The sequence below is a fragment of the Rhea pennata genome, chromosome 12, assembly GCF_028389875.1.
Source record: "Rhea pennata isolate bPtePen1 chromosome 12, bPtePen1.pri, whole genome shotgun sequence".
Classification (NCBI taxonomy): Eukaryota; Metazoa; Chordata; class Aves; order Rheiformes; family Rheidae; genus Rhea; species Rhea pennata.
In genome coordinates this window covers 21134136-21150743 of record NC_084674.1, presented here as the reverse complement: position 1 = coordinate 21150743, position 16608 = coordinate 21134136, and the positions used below count along the sequence as shown (strand labels likewise).

The 16608-nt window shown below is 38.7% G+C and overlaps 1 protein-coding gene across 5 annotated transcripts in view; it reads right to left on the bottom strand.

The window, feature by feature from the left end:
• The window catches only part of POC1A (POC1 centriolar protein A), a 59465-nt gene that overhangs the window by 36123 nt on the left and 6734 nt on the right, over positions 1-16608 (bottom strand). For all 5 annotated transcript variants that reach the window (XM_062585760.1, XM_062585755.1, XM_062585756.1 and 2 more), the window contains exons 4-7: positions 14485-14664; positions 13598-13705; positions 12054-12169; positions 6508-6641 (exon numbers count right to left, since the gene is read on the bottom strand). In XM_062585760.1, the coding sequence (XP_062441744.1) occupies positions 6508-6641; positions 12054-12169; positions 13598-13705; positions 14485-14664 (538 nt within the window). The remainder of the gene's footprint in view (positions 1-6507; positions 6642-12053; positions 12170-13597; positions 13706-14484; positions 14665-16608) is intronic.

Here is a 16608-nt window from a genome sequence, read left to right as displayed (position 1 = left end):
AACTCCAAAGTCAGGACATTCTGAATGGAAGGGGAGGGGAGGAGATTCTACAGAGCATATTCCTCCCAAAATAGAAACTGGTATCAAAGGTGGAATGTGCCTTTAGAAATTGAAAGAAGGGGAACAAACAAGTCAATAGACACAACATCCTCTACAGATCTGTTGACATAAATTAAGTGAAAAGACTTTTTGCTACATACACATACAGCACTCCTCCCGGATATAACAGGTTTGCTATGGCAACATACAAATAACTGTTTGCCAAATACTCTTCGGATTTAATATAAACACATAAAACAAAAATTGAAAAAGCCACACACACCAGTGTTTAGACATAGCCTAACTTGCATTCGTTCCAGGTAAGCATGGCAAAGAGCTGATGAATCTGTGACAAAGTCCTGGACAACAGGTACATGGCTGGAGCCTGAAAAATTCAAAGCTTCCTTCAGTTTTTTTTTTCTTTAAAGTTACTATTTTGCATTTAAAGAGGTGGCTGCACGTTCTTCTCTCCAAGCTGTAGGCAGAAATTTATGCTTCATTATTTCCAGTGCAGCCAGAATGTGCTGGGTTATAGCAACCTTCTAAAGGATCACCTGTATTATTTTTTCCTGTAGCAGAATATAAATGTCCTTTTATTAGCATCCCCAGAGCAGTCGGAAGTTCTAGTTCTGCATCCTCATTACTTCAGGTGTTGCAGGAACTAAAAGCTGATAGCATCAGTCCCCAAATTCCTATTGTTTCTTGCCTTACCAGCTTAGGAAACAGAAAGGCTCAGAGAGAAGAGGTTTGACAATGAGATACCAAGACAGCAAGAAGACTGTTGAGCTTTTGTGCACCTCAAAGTTTGAAAGGGTAACTACAGTTTTAGTGACAGTAGGACAACTTTGGAAAGTCTGAGGGAAAGTATATATAAAAAAAACAAAACAAAACATCATGCATTGGAGAAGTTGAGTGAAAAGAACATCATAGCTATCAGGATTCAAATCCCCCAGCAGAAGAACAGCACCAGGTTGAGTGGTATGCTCCAAGGTGCCCTGAAAAGGACAAACAGCACTGAATGCAAAGAAACTGGGGCACCAAGAGCTACAAAAGAAACGCTAACATGGTTAAACCTAGTCCTTTGCGACAGAGTTCCCACTGAACAAGATTTGGACAAGATCAGACAGCCATGGCATGGTAGCTGAAACACAGGGCAACCAGTTCTAGCTGCATACATAGTTAAGAAACCCGAGGCACAGCTTCATATTACACAGTCTAATTTAAACACTGACCACCAAGAGACAGATCACTTTTTCCTTTCCCACTCCAATTTTCTCACCTCCTACTGATTAAAGCTAGCGACCACAAGGCCTTTATTGCTCTAGCGATCTGCAGTTTGATCAGTTCACACAAAGTGTGGCTTTAAGAAACGATGCACAGGAAGATTATGAATGACTTCAGTGCAGTCTGCATTCATCAGCTAGAGAGATCAGATCTGAAGGCAGCATACTGATTACAGCACTAATGACTGGCAGGATGTTAGTAGCATCTGTAACAGATGAGAAAGCAATGACAAGGGACAGCAGGAATAGCATTCCTGAAAACAAAGCTTTTAATGGCAGAGCTAAAAAACGGATCTCTAAAGAGATACTGAAGAGACAAGTCAAGAATCCTGGAAACGGAGAAATGGAAATATATCTGGAGCAAAGAGCCATACCTGCGTACAGACAGCAGATGAATCAGAGAGGTACCTTGAGCCTTACACTTCCTTCCTCAAAAAAATTGGTAAAAGACAGAAGACAGAGTGCACAGTTTCAAGAACAGCAGGGCCAACACCATCAACGGTCAATTCAAGTCAGGAGAAGGCAGACTTCTGAGCTTCAGCTAAGATGAAAGCTAAGACTTTGACTTTAGCATAACAGAAGAAACAAGTCAAACTTGAGAGAGTCCAAGAATAAACCGTAAGTTTAATGATGCACATTCAGTAAGATGAAAGGAAAGGCAGAGATGAAGGTAGTTGGAGAGAAGTAGGGTCAAGGATGCTGGCAGACCTATTTAAGTTCTTGAAGAAACAAATGAATATTTGCTTAGTAGAGAAGAGAGAGGTAAGAGAGTAAGAGAGGTACCAAGAATTGGAAACAGGAACGTGAACAGTTGAATTAGAGCTTCCTCTTCTGCTGCCCATAGAAGGAGACATAAAAGAGGGAAGTAAACAGGCAGTACACTCAGTCAGATTCTCCTGGAATAGATAGTTAGCACAAAGAGAAAAAAAAAGAGATAAGTAATGACAAAAGCCTGAGAAGAAAGTCTGGGAGGTGGTAAACAGGCATGGGATTATCAGTTTAACAGAGTAGCCATTGTCGCTATTTAAGATGCTTTCAACTGCTCTAAAGCACAAGAGAAGAAGGCAAGAGGACAAGCAGACTAACTTTGAAATGACAAGAGAGGGAAAGAGCAGGTGATCAGGACAGTTATGAGAGTGCCAAGAGCAAGTGAGAAACCTGATAAATGCTCCAAAGGCCAAAGGAATACAGAGGGTCTGAGACAAGATGCTGAATGACCCACATGTTTCCCCTATCACTTCATTTTAGCAGCAAAAAGATAGCCGAGAACAGTTCAGTGAAGACTAACTAAAATTAACAGATCTTTTGGTAAGGTGGAGAACAATGATCCAAGGTCTCAGTTTAACGACAAATTGCAAACAAGGAAGCACATAGCTACAAAGATCTACTCAACCTCAACACAAAAGATGAAAGACAAGTCTGGATGCACTGTAGAAGAAGAAAGCTGAATTCAGAGAGGAAGTCAGTCAGGAAGAATGAGGGACAGGAATGCTGACAAAGCCAACATAACTTGTTTCATAATCTCATACAAGATACAGCATGAATGCTGTAGAAGAAACACCAGATAGGAAAAGCCAATTTTAATATGAGTCTAAGGTGGGGGGGGGAGCAGCAATGAGACAGTAGCAAAGACAATGCAGGGGGAAAAGGTATTAGCACAGGCATTACCTTGGCAAGTCAAGAGGTGTAGGATAGAGCTAAGTATTGTCCCCAAGTAGAGATGGAATTGAAGGCTATAGTGAGTATAAAAAGAATCAGCACTTCCAGATAACACGGGGCAGATTCCTAGAAACTGCACAATGGTGGTGGTAACACAAAAAAGAGAAAAGGAGAGAGATAAGGAGAACTAAGGAAAAAAGGACAAGGAGACAAAGATGGCAACAAAAAGGGCTGTCTTCATATAGAAAAGAGCTCTAGCAAGAAGTCACAAGGAGTCTCAGCAGACAGTTTTGAAATGTCTTTTATCGCTATATGAAGCGCGAACTGCAGGCTTGCGCCATCCCTGACCAGACAATAAAGGTGTGCTCCAGCTAACAGGGGAAGATTAATGCTGTTTCCCTAATACATTGGCACCTTATAACTGAATCTTCAGTAACATTTTGATTCCAGAAGTTTAAGGTCAAAAAACTCAACCCAAACCAAACCAAATACAAGAAAAAAAAGAAGAAGAATCACAGAAAGATTGCAATTCATTTGAATTTAGAATGATATCTAAAGCCAGTTGCTTATTCTTTGTAATGCACCCTTTTCTCTCCCCATCCTGGTGCAGTGCTGTATGACCCAAAGAGGCCCTCACACCCTTTAGAGCGGGCTACCATGCATGCGTGTGAATGCCACCTATGTAGACCTGGCAGCAGACAGTAAAGGAGCACATCCGTTTCCTGCATACCTGCTCACAGTATCTTGCTTTTTACTCAGCAAAGCAGAGAGCACTTACACCACCCAGGTAGGTGGAATGCAACTACTTCATGATTCAAGCTAAGGTTGCTTGCAGAATCCTAACTTTGCATTTTCTGGCTTCCCATTTATAAACATAACAATGCGGATGTTTTCCAAATATTTACTGAGAACTTTCATTCCCCTAAGGAAGCTGTCTGGAAATGCTCTCATCAGACCGCTCCAAAGGGCGGACAGACACAGTATACATACCTGCTCTTCACTAACAACTATCTGGAGGTGACTTACAGGCCCCAAAACAGTCTGTTCCTGGATGATGACTCAGGCCCAATGTTGGACCTACGTATCAGCTCTGTGTCTCATCTGTATAGAATCAGCCAAAAGTACTTCACAACTTGAGGCACTCAAGAATGAAAATATGCAGTTCTGTACAGAATTACATTTTGCAGCTGCAAGATGTCAGCTCCAAGCTGCAAACTCCCGTCTCTAATGATCCTTCTACAAGGGAGCAAGCACTGTTATAATTAAAGACAGCAATGTAAACTTGGCAATTCTCCCTATGTAAACTACAGTTAATCAGCTGGTAACAAATTCCTGGCACTCCAAAAGTTGCGTCAAAGTATGTCTAAAGGACCTTAAGTCTTCTTTCTTCGAGTGTCCACTTTCATGCAGCCCTCTGAGAACAACAGAAAAGCAGTCAGCTGTCAAGAGTACAAACTAAGTCTGGAGCAACATATTCACCCACACAAACTCACTACTTAAGAATGTCTTCAGAACAGGCTGTTCATTTGGTGACTAATATTCCTATAGCCCTCACTTAAAAAGACAAATCTACTTAATGACCAAGGAAACCACACCCCCTTTGTGTGTTTTTCTTGGTCAAAAAAAAAAAAATAGAGCTCTCAGTATCAAATAGACTCGGTTTATCTACCAGCAGAGCAGGCTGGATAGAGCAGCAGCCAGTAAAGGAATCTACCTTCTGATGGAAGAAAACCAGAAAGCACTACCAGCCACTTTTGCACTTCCATTTGTTTCCAAGCAGGAGAAGCTGTAAGCCCACAATGACAACCACCCCTCAGTTGTGCCAGTGTCAAAGCATTTCCAATGCCTGGTAGGTGATTGGGATAAAGTGACAGTCATTATTTTATTGATCTGAAAGAGTCAAAAAATCATGCAGTTTTAACCTAACATCTAAGCAGATGATTCAAGAAACATTTTGTAGAAGTCCTTAATTTAGTACAGCATCAGCCTAGAAAGGGCTTTGTGGCCTTCTTCTGAAGACTTCCATTATCACTATCAGTTTTACCACAGCTGTGATTCTCATTCAAAGTAAGATCTCTTCCCCACGCCACTGCATTTGGCCAGAAACAGCCTACAGCTTAAAGGAAAGAACTGAAAGCAAGTTCAGCTTACTACTTAATAACCAAGCACGTCCCTTCTTGAGGGACGGATTAAGGCTGCCCACCATCCAACTACACTTATCCTTTTCCAGATAGCTACTTCCTAACCATTCAGCTGGCCAGTTAACACAAAGGACAAATATAAAAATGAGATTAAGACAACAGTTAAAAACTTTACAGCCCTGCCTGATGTGCATAACCCCTTGCTCCAGTCTTCAAAGGAAGGAAGTCTTACGCAGATGAGGTGTATCCTTTGGGAGAGCGACCATTCCCTCTTTCCTCCACACCTTTATCCCACCCTTTCCAACGTTTGAACCCTTTGGTCAGTTTTAATCAGATCTTTCCACGAGGTGGAGCTTTAAGAATGAGATTATTATTTTTTCCACTGAAATTACAAAATATGAGAGAAATGTATTAATATGCACAGTGGAAGAGCATTTGCAGAATGAACTCAACCCTTTCCAGACATGAGAGAATGCAATCACTAGACCTAAAGCCCCAAAAAGCCAGAATTATCAGTTTTGCAGCTTATAGAGCTACTGTCATTGCCTAGAATTCACCTGCCACCTCCACTCCCTACAGCTCCAGGCTGTGATTTTCCCCAGCTAGCTTCTGGCATTTTAAGGTTCAGCCTTAATTTAACAGAGGCTAGTGGGTTAAGAATATGTTTTGTCGCCTTCAAAAAAGGAAAGCCTTTAAAATAGGCTTGTTTTTTCCATGCCTTTCAGACTTGCTCAGCACAGACAATGAAATTAGGCTATTTGTTTACATCTAACATTTAAAAGAAGCGCTCCAAGCATTTGTATAATTATTAACTTTACAAGCAACACATCCAGCAGCAGAGTACTAATAGGTCGATTGGTTAAACTTAACGGAACAATAGCATTTATCACTTTCAATTAATTAATTCAGTAAGTAAATAAGATGGAAGGATATTCCCAAAGCACACCCCAAAATACATTTCCTCAGTTTTACCACCACTGTCCTTAACTGCCTGACTGCAGAACTGCATTTATTTTTACAGCAGTCCGGTCAGGGAGTGAAGTGCTGTTTGTAGAGCTTTAGAGAAAGGGAGACGACAGACCTGGGGTACAGAGAGTGCACGACTGACCCAGGGGCACAGAATCTGGGGAACAGCACTGACGGTTTGCATCCTCAACACGAGGACTTGGTTTCTGTCTTGTTTCATCACTCTCTCCATTCCTACCTTATCTCCTTTCAACCCCATACTCCTTCCCTCCAAAACAATGATAATTTCAAAAGTTTCCATTATTTTACACAAGGAAACTTTCAAAATACTCTGGTTATGAAGAAATCTAAGACTTTGTCACAAATTTGTCTGGTATGCTGTGGGTTTGTACATTGCTGTATAAAAGGCTTTTCCTCACCTGGTGACCATGAAGAGTATACAGAAGTCGTCCTTCTAGCAAATCCAGAATTTTAAGTGTTGAATCATTGGAAGCAGTAACCAGATAATTTCCAGAAGGGTGAAAGGAAAGACTGTTTACCACAGCACTGTGAACTAAGAATGGAAAAAATGTACACAATTATCATTGAGACCACTTACATAATAAGCCCAAGGCAAAATAATAAAATAAGGTACAAGCACATTCCAATATTCTGTTATAAAGTTTAACAGGAAAGTCATCACTGGGGAAAGACTCCACAGAACTCCTCAAAGCGCTATAGAACAAGGGCAGTATTGAACTCCTGTGAAAACGGGCATTACTTTACTGAAAGGAAAAGAAAGTTTTGCCAATTATTCTTGAGCAACTTAGCCCTACAAAAGCTTCCAGTTAGCCCTAAAAACATGTCTGGGTGCATGAGTGAGCTGCACGATTCTGTAAGAAAGCTGGACATTGACATATTTTACCACTGGCGAGCTAATTTTCTCACTTTCAAGCCATTTTAAAATAAAATCTATAAGCTAAGTACATTAAGGAGAACATTAAAATTACCACGAAAGACAGACTCAAAATTGGCTTTGTATAGGTTCTTTTTGCTTGCTACCTGACTAACTGGAACTGGGTTTAAGATACATTAGGAAAGTACTTGCAATCTGAAAATGATCCCATGTAATTGGGCAGTGTAAATATTACTTCTTCAGACTAAGTTCACCTCACTGAAAATATTAAAATAACAAGTATGAGTAGACAAACTATGCCTAAGTATGAACTTCCAATAAAGCAAGTGGGTATGAACTTCGAATAAAGCAAGTGTTCCTGCATGAAGATGAAACTGAGGAGTTATTCTGAAGAGAGTTAAAGAAAATGCTCTAGAAAAAAGTCAAACAAATTCACTGTAGCATTAAACATTCACCTAATGTAGACTTTTTTTAAAAACTTTTAAGAAAATAAGCTACTGAGTATATTTATTTATGGGAACAGGCAGTACTTCACATATGCACAGCTTTTCGAGTGTATGTGACATTATAAAATAGTGAAATTATGCTCGAAGAGTTTTGGTTCGTTTAAGTATCTAATTAAGAATAATTATACTACTTGCTCTCCAAACATTCTGGTATCTTGAATCTACTACTAATAAAAATAAATAAATAAATAAATAATAAGAAAAAAAATTTAAACTTACATTTCCTTAGGAGTTTCATATACTGGTATACTTATACTTACTGGTGTATGTCCAAATTGCATGTTAAAAATACTCCCTCCAAATACAATTTTAAAGACACTGCACTTTTTTTTTTTTTTTTTTTTGCAGATGTGGATTTGAAGCAGAAATCTGAAATAAAGCTGCTTAATTGTAAAACAGAAAGCATCTACTTTTAAGACTACCTCAGAAACACTAGACATGTCAGCTTAAGTTCTTAAAGATAACTCCTCTTCACCTGGACTACTAAAACAAAGCATAGAAAAAAAGTCTTAATTCATTATAGGTGACTTCTAAGCAATTATTCCTGTAGGTGAATACTGCCTCTATCAGAAAGCTAGCTCTTCTCTCCCACAATGAGATTATATTATACCTTAGAAAAACATACACAAAAAAGTGGAGGTTTTCCTCCTGAAAAAATAGCTAAACACGTTTCTCCTTTAAATATTTTATTTTGAATAGTTTGTAATATTCTTCATCCCTTCAATGTCTATATTTGGATAAAGGAAAGCACATATTCTGTGAACTAAAGTTCTAAATGGAATCACATCAGCAATAGATGGAGATAATGATACATCCTCTAAGTTCCAGATAGTGAAAAAAGCATTTCCAGCTTCACCAAGAATCTTTTCAGACTGGAAAGAAACCGCATCGGTTGCGTGCCTTTGTGAGCTCTCACAGCTGCTGTGTCCAAGCAGTTCTTGGCTGTTAAAAGCTCAGAGAAAGTTTTATCCATCTTCTGCTTAACCAGCTCATACCTCCCCCCAAAGCACTCAGAACACCACTCCCAGAAGCTCGCCAACAAGTCCTGCAACCCCAGTCCACTTCATGTTGTAACCACTGAATCAGGTGCAGCCAGAGGAGATACCTCCCACTGACTTGTTGCCACAATCTTACCCTTCCGCCACCCAAGCCCTAGAAAAATACAGGTCAGTTCAGAGATTGACACTGGGCTCAAGCACCACCCTTGCATGATAACCATTAGAGTCACAGCAACCTACTGAGCGACTGAACATAACTGTCTTAAGGCTAACAAGGTGTTTACTACATAAAAGTAGTAACACCTTAGTAACCAAATCGTCAGAAAATAAATTGGGATGGATTTGACATTATCATGGTCCCCAACGAACAGATAACCATCATCTAGCCTCTGTCTAAAATGTACAGCTGTACTAACTGCTCTTTTAAAATAGCAGTGAAAAGCAGGTTAGAGTTATTTTCTGTGGGCCTGCAACAGATGCGCCCTACACACATTTTCACAGGGGGAGAACAATTTTGGGTAATAAGCACTGGCCATTTTTTGTAGAGGTTTAACTTACTATACCAAAGAAGTAAGCAGCAGAGGCGTGAATAAAGCATTTTTCTATTCTCCTGTTCAGAAAGGGCCAGAGCATACTTCACTTTGCTGAGATATACCATACAAGAGGTTTTGCAGTTTGCTTTCTACTTCTAAACTGCATTTACAAAGGTCGTAGTTAGAAAAAGAACTGGTAACATGAGCAAAACAGCTAAAAGACTTACCGATTTCAGAAGAACAATCAAATTTTAACATGTAAGAGTCTGTGGCAATGCAAATGGGAAGGACTACTTATCTATTAACTCCTTAATCCAATTTAATCTTTAAAAGGGATTCCCTTGAAACAGGTCAAAACTATGCACTGGTTTATCATTATGACCTTATCCTGAAGGAAGAGGTGCCCTCTAGTGGAATTAAGATAGCCACTTCTTTGCATGGGAGATCATGGAACTGAGATTTAGCTGAAAGGCCTGTGTATAAATCCTTAGAACAGGACTCAGACATCTTTAAAGCAACAAAACCTTGCAGCCACACTTGCATAAAATCACTACATATAACTACTTTTTCAATTTATTAGATTCCTTTGGCTTTCATGACTATTTCTAATTCAATATTTCATGCATAATTAGGGTTCATACAGTAGTAGCTGTTAAAAGTAACACTCAAAAAGTAACACTTCGATAGGAAGAGTGCCTGACTAAAATGCTATTTAGTAAGGGTGGGATACAAGGGAAAATTCCAAGACACAAAAAGAAACGCGGCAGCCAAATCTAACTCACATTGGACTCGGACAATTTAATAGCAGTAAACGGAAAGCAAGAGAGATCATTTCTGAGCCAAGTAATACTGTGTCTGGAAACAGGCATTGCAGATCTTGTCACTGCTTAAAAGCTAATCGAGTAGAGTAAAAGTCTGACACTGCTCAAGTATTTAAGTATGCTATCTATTTTAGTAACAAGACTTGACAAAGGTGTTTCCAAGTTTTGATAAGGGTCACAAATTATCAATAGTTATTACACCAAGAATCACACTTCAGCATTCATATCCAGTGTTGCGCTGATACAATTACAATTAATTGGAACAATTATCATTAAAAGGCTTTATTTTCACTAGATTTTAACTACCAGAGAACTAGAAGTGATTGCGAGTCTGTAATAACTGATTAAAAAATAGCCATCTTATATGGGAGTTCTAGGAGCTTAATCTGGTTTAAAATTGAAAGAGAACTTGAAGAGCTTGGTTTGACTACATAGGGAGAATACACTTGATAAAAGACCTTAAATCTAGAAGCCAAGAATAAAACACAATCAAGCTGCAAGAAGCTGAGGCCAGAAATAAGATATGAATTTTATCCAAGAAGAAAACCGTTCCAATGATGGTCATGGCACCATCAGCGCTTAATGGTAAGATTATATCATCGTAGTAGTCTGTCTTTATCATATGGAAAGAGTGAAAGAACTGCCCTCTGTGTGAAGTACTAAAGGATTCCAAACTTTGCAGACTTCCTAGAAAGCTCTTTTTGCAGATCTCTTTTAAGTTTCTTATGGAACCCAAAGGACTTTCATAATCTTAATAGTTTCTCTGCAGATAATCTGCATTTGCTTTGAGATGAGTAACTCCCACTGCTCTCATTGGCAGCAAGTCTACTCTTTCACAGATCGCTGTAAACGAAGACAAACGGAAGAACTCTGCTCTTCAGACATTGCTACGGCTTACTCTGTCCTTCTGTATCAAGATACACGGAAGCTAGAGAACTTATATTGAAAGAATATGCAAATTCTTTCACTGCCTGAATGAGTGAGTAGAGACATGTATAATTCTTCTTGAAGTGCTTTAGACTATAGTTGTATAAATCCAAGAGGACCAACAGCTTTAATTTAGAACTCAATTTATGGCTCTGAACTTAAAGTTAGCAAGAACGAACTGCAAACTAAGTTACTACTCTGCCTTTCCTGCCTGGCATTCAGCTGCAAGAGCTCACAAACTGGCACTATCTGATGTGGATGGCAGAAAGAACAAGAGAGCAAGCTCCAACCCTGTATCTCTAGAATGCTTTACCAATATACTGAAAGTGGTTTTTACAAAAAGTTAACAGAAAATTAACAGAAAATTAAGTTCAGTAAGCTATCTGTACTGAAAACAGTGCCTCAGAATGCATGGATTTACGAAATACTGTAACATCCTTAAAATCACTTGCAATAAAGAAGCGCTACATTAAAGTTACTAACACGCACAGAACTACAACTAAACTCAAAAAAGCTTACAGGGATGGAAAAGGTCCTTTGTTACTACACAGTTCTACCAAATGGAAGCACTGATCAGTTTGACTGGAACAGTAATAGTGTAGAGATGCCATTTGGAGGCTAAGGGGGAAGAGATGTAGATTCTGACACATAGGGCAAGCTACATCAAGGACAATCAACTCAAAAAAAAAAAAAAAAAAAAAACAAAGGAGACACTGGAGGGGGAACTGTAAACATGAATTACGGTCTAAAATTGCAATCTATGAGTTTTTATTTTCCTCTTTTGTTAACTTTTCTTATTTTTCTCATGAAGAACTTAGCCATTTGCTTTGCTAGACTGCATCCAATTTTTCCATGTGCTTATGCGGTGACAAAGGCCACAACTTGTCTATTGCACATCATTTCTTCAGGAACAGTAAATACAAACCTAAACACATTGCAGATAACACCTCTGCACATCCACAACATGGGACTGTGCAGGTTTTTTCGGTTGGTTGGTTGGGTTTTTTTTTTTTTGTTTGTTTGGTTTTTTTTTGCCTTTTTTGATGGCGGGCAGGGAGGAAGAAATTGGAACCAAGGTTCTCCCTCTGGTTTCCCATCAGTGTGTAAGAATCAGTCTTGGGGCTAATACAAAGCAAAGCATGAGGTCTAGTGACAAAAGGCTTCCCTGGCAGGCTTAAGTCAGTGCCTTTCTGGAAAGCCAGCAGGTGATGGAGAAGCAGTCCTTGGACTTTGGATAACTCTATATTTTAAGATATTCCCCCCCACCCCCAAGGTCTTAACTTGCCTTGATAATGCTGCAGAAGTCTATTCATCCTAACGTCCCACACCTTCACAGTGTTATCTGTGCCAGCTGCAGCAATGCATGTACCACTGGGATGAAAATCCACATGATTCACAAACCTGTAAATTGCAGTTAAATCCAATGATTTATGTTAAACTCTTGCTTAAGATTGGAGAAGGCCTTTTCAAGGAGTGAAGCGACATCTTAATATATTATGGAGAGGAGGATATTAAAATTTAAGAGTGATTTGGTATTATGAATTATTTTCAAGACCTTGCTTAAGTAGAATGCAGGATCATATCTAAAAATACCTATCTTCAAAGTTTTGGATTATAATTGTAGGAGCTGTAGATTTAAACATCCTAAAGTTTGATGGATCCAACTGTTACAACATTTTCAAGTGTTAAATTGTCTGCATAACACATGACTTTTACTAAATTAACAGTATTTCTAGACTAGTATATACAAAATTCAGATTGTTCTGTTATTACCCTTAACTAGTTTTAAGATGGAGCTTCATGAATTTGTGCCTGAAATCATTATGTTGCCACATAAAAGACAGCAGGGCTGAGAGCAAACTTCCTTCTGGACTTGCATGCCGTCATCTTTTAATTTGGATGTATAACTAGAAAGGAACCTTTAGAACCCTCAATGAAAGGCATCTTTAACACCTCATCCAATTCATGCAAGAAATTAGACAAGATTAATAACACTGAGTTAGTGTACCAAATGCTGAGAAAGCTAAGAAATTTCAGTTGGTTGTTTGGAGAAGCCATGTTCTTAAATGCATTGGAAAAAATAATGTTGCCTGAACATGTCTTTAGTATCATAGTATATTATCTCAAAGCAACAGAACTGTGTGCTTAAAAACAATTCAATGCAGCAAGAAACTAGAAAGATTCCAGTCTTTCACTGATGACTTGTTCTGCATTTCTGAGTAAACTAAATTCTGCTGAGCCTCAGCATTCCCTTTCAAAAATATTCCCAGATTCAACAGCTGACTAGAACAAGAAGTTTTTATTTAAATAACTATCGTTCTAAGGATGAAACAAATAATCCAGGTACCAATCTGTCAGTACACTTCTCTTTGAATTTACTTCATCAGCTGAGAGCACAATAAAAGTCTGACAAAACTAGAAGAAGGAATTGAGAACTTAACTTTATTTCCAAAAATGAAGAATAGTAACAAAAAACCCAAGACAAAACAAAAAGCCCCCAAGGCTTGACATGCTGGACAGTTATTGAAATAGAATTCTCAGGGTCCCAACCTGGACAAGTCATAACAAGATCAAAGCAATTCTGGAAGCTTTTAGTATTGAGTTCCCTGCTAGCTGCTTCTGTAATAAGTGCCAAAAGCTAATTCGACTCCATCTATAATGCACATCCGCACAATTTTCAAGCCCAATTGCAAGAGACTGGGGAAAATGATTGACAGAACAAGGATCATTTCTCTTACTGCAGTCGCAAAAAGCACGTGCACATTCTGCAGGCATCCCTGTTTTAGCAATCACAGTAAGGCTGGTCCTCATGCACTTCCACGTACTTACCCGCCATGCTCACAGAAGGAATGTATACATTCTCTGCTGGTTTTATCCCACAGTTTGACAGTTTTGTCATCGCTGGCTGACACTATTAATCGTCCATCAGGAGAGAATCTAAGACAAGAATTAAAGCAATTAAGAACTGCCTGCATAAAAAAAAAAAAAAGTGTATAGGGTCAACTGGATTGGGCCAACTATCAAGTTATGCCAGTAAACACACCTCGCTCTTCCAACAATCATACTGGTTATCAGTGAGACTACAAATGCAATTGCTGTAGGTTGAGGAAAAAAGCAATCTGTAAGGCCTCAAACTATCCAAAAGTCAACAAATTAACAGAAAATAACACTTCTATTTTGGCAGCATTTCCAGTATTTTATGCACTTTTCTGTTATCGTTAGAAAAAGCATCAAAGGCTATCACTAGGTGGTTCTTGTGAATGACAATAATAATTTCACATACCCAAATGCTTGTAGATGATTATCTTCATGTTCTCCTAAGTGTCCTGCTTCTCAAAACAAGGGAGGGCAAGAAGCACAGATACTTATTTTAAAATAGAGGCAGAACAAGCCTCAGAGTAACCAAACTGAGATTAAATATAATCTCTCATTCTGCTTCTGCAGTAGCTTTGATATATAAAATTCTCACTATCAAGTAAAACTGAAACAAGGAGCAAATAGTTAAGTAGAAAAGTCTGGTTTAGAACAGATCATTAAAGAAATACAGATTAGCTACACAACTATTATCTGAGGAATCTCTCTGCAGGTTACCAATGTATTTCAGTCAACAGACACATTTGAACCAGCCTAAATAGAAGCATGTTACACAAAATCATCATGATACTTGACTTCAAAGGACAGATCACCATCACTATTTGCCAGAAACCTGTACTTACTTGGCACAACGAACCCAGTTTATGTGTTGACTAAGCGAGAATAGAAATTTCTGTCTGTGAACTGTCCACACTTTGATCGTTTTATCATCAGAAGCTGTAACCAAGGACTGGCCATCGCTGGAGAAATGAACACTTCTTACAGTTGCCGTATGAGCCTTGAACACAGTAGATTCTCCTTTGCTGTAGAGAATGAAAGAGTATGTTGAAACTGTGTAACAAGACAGCAAAGACGCTTCATATCTGAAAACATTAAGTTTCTGCATGCTAATCAGTACTATTAACCTTTATTTCTATGTGAACTCTGTATGTTTACATTATGAAACAAAATATTGATCAAGCTCCATTGTATAGCTCCACGAGTTTGTTCAAAACATACAGTCGAAAAAATTGTTCTACTTTGGTACCAGAGCCCAATTCAAATTGAAACAATCTGCATGGCCTATGAAGAGTCAAAAATGCTAATCTGTGCAACTATCAAAAAACAATTTTTACAGAAGCAACATCAATATAAAAAAAGAGGTGAAGATTCTACACAGTTACCAGGTCCTTTACTGCAATGTAGGTAAGAAGGGGGTAAATGGTTTCACAGTTCATTTAGACAGATTCAAGCAGGCAACTATCGCACAACTACTACTGTAATGGCCTAACTCCAGCAGAATGCTTCCTATGTATCATCATACAAAGAAATAATGCAGTAAATTCGGAATGTCTGATGCTGTAGATAATTGAGTAAAACTACCATTAACGCAATCTGGACAAGATGAAAGCTAAGTATTACTAACTCTTCTTTCTGCAGCATTTCCAAGTACATGTAAGGGATTATTTTTCTTGCAAACTGATGCAAGGCACAGTGCAATGGATTTCACTATCCAGTAGGCGTATTTTGGACCAAGAGTCACGAACATCTCCACGACATCTACTGAACTACCATGAGCGCAAAATTCACAGACAAAAGTGAACAGAGAGACATGGTGGTTTGCTCCCTTATCCATTAGTATTTAATAGTCAAGTTTTATAGTGTGGTTGCTAGAAAACCAGAATCTCCCATCATACACAGAAATCTACAAGACTACAGAAACTCTAAGGGCAGAAAAATCAAAATACTCTAACTTCCAGCAACATCCCCCCCCTTTTCAAAAAAAGGTCAGAGCCGCCTCGTTTCATTCAAATCTTATTTGCCAGAATGCAAAAGAACAAAATGAAAGGCTGCTTCTTTGGAAAGTTCTTTTTGTCAAAGACACAGAACATCCCCAAATCTGATAAAAACTTGCAGCAGAAACACAAAATAGCGCAAAAAAAAAAAAAAAAGTCAACATGGCTTGTAAAAATACAAAACTGCAAAAGAAAAATCCGCACATGACAGTGGCATTGACTCTATCAGTAATATGCTGCCCTTGAAAGGGACTGCAAGTTCTCAAATTCTTCCAAAAAAGTCCTGTCCCACAAACAAGCTATGATATGCCGTATCCCTTGAAATTCAGTTTGCTCTTCTGCAAGTATCATGGAATGCCGTTCTGTCTCTTTATAATCTGTGTGTGCACTCGTTCTGGGAGGAACTAACTGTGAATCACCACAGTGTTTCAACTCTTCATTGAGCTGGCTTCAAAGTCTTAATAATTCTGAGAATGGGAACAAAGCACATTTAAGGTCAGCAGTCTTTTTTTCAAATGCTTCTTTTTAGAGACTGTTACGGACATTGCTTGAAAGTACTATTTCTCAACAAAGACACGACTTTGTCGAGCAGAACGCTTTCAACAGCAAGGCTACTAACTTCTGTGCCTTGCTAACCTAAGATTAGCACTTCTTAATAACTTCAGTAGAACAATATCCACCTTCTCCGTTTTCCTGTCAATAGAGAGGATGCACTGCTTTTAATCACACTGCAAAACTTGCAAGTCAAAGGTTGTAAATCTGATTCAACCTCAATGTCTGCTTTTTTGCTATATCTAGAGAAGGTAAATTGACAGAGAATACTGAATAAGCACAGATTAAAGGAGCACCTCGGTGCATGGCAGTGTGACTAGCATAACAATAATTCCCTTTCCATGCTGGCCATTTTCTGATATGACAGCTACAGGTACAGCTTAGACCACAGAGTGCTCACATCCAAAGCAATTAAGATCC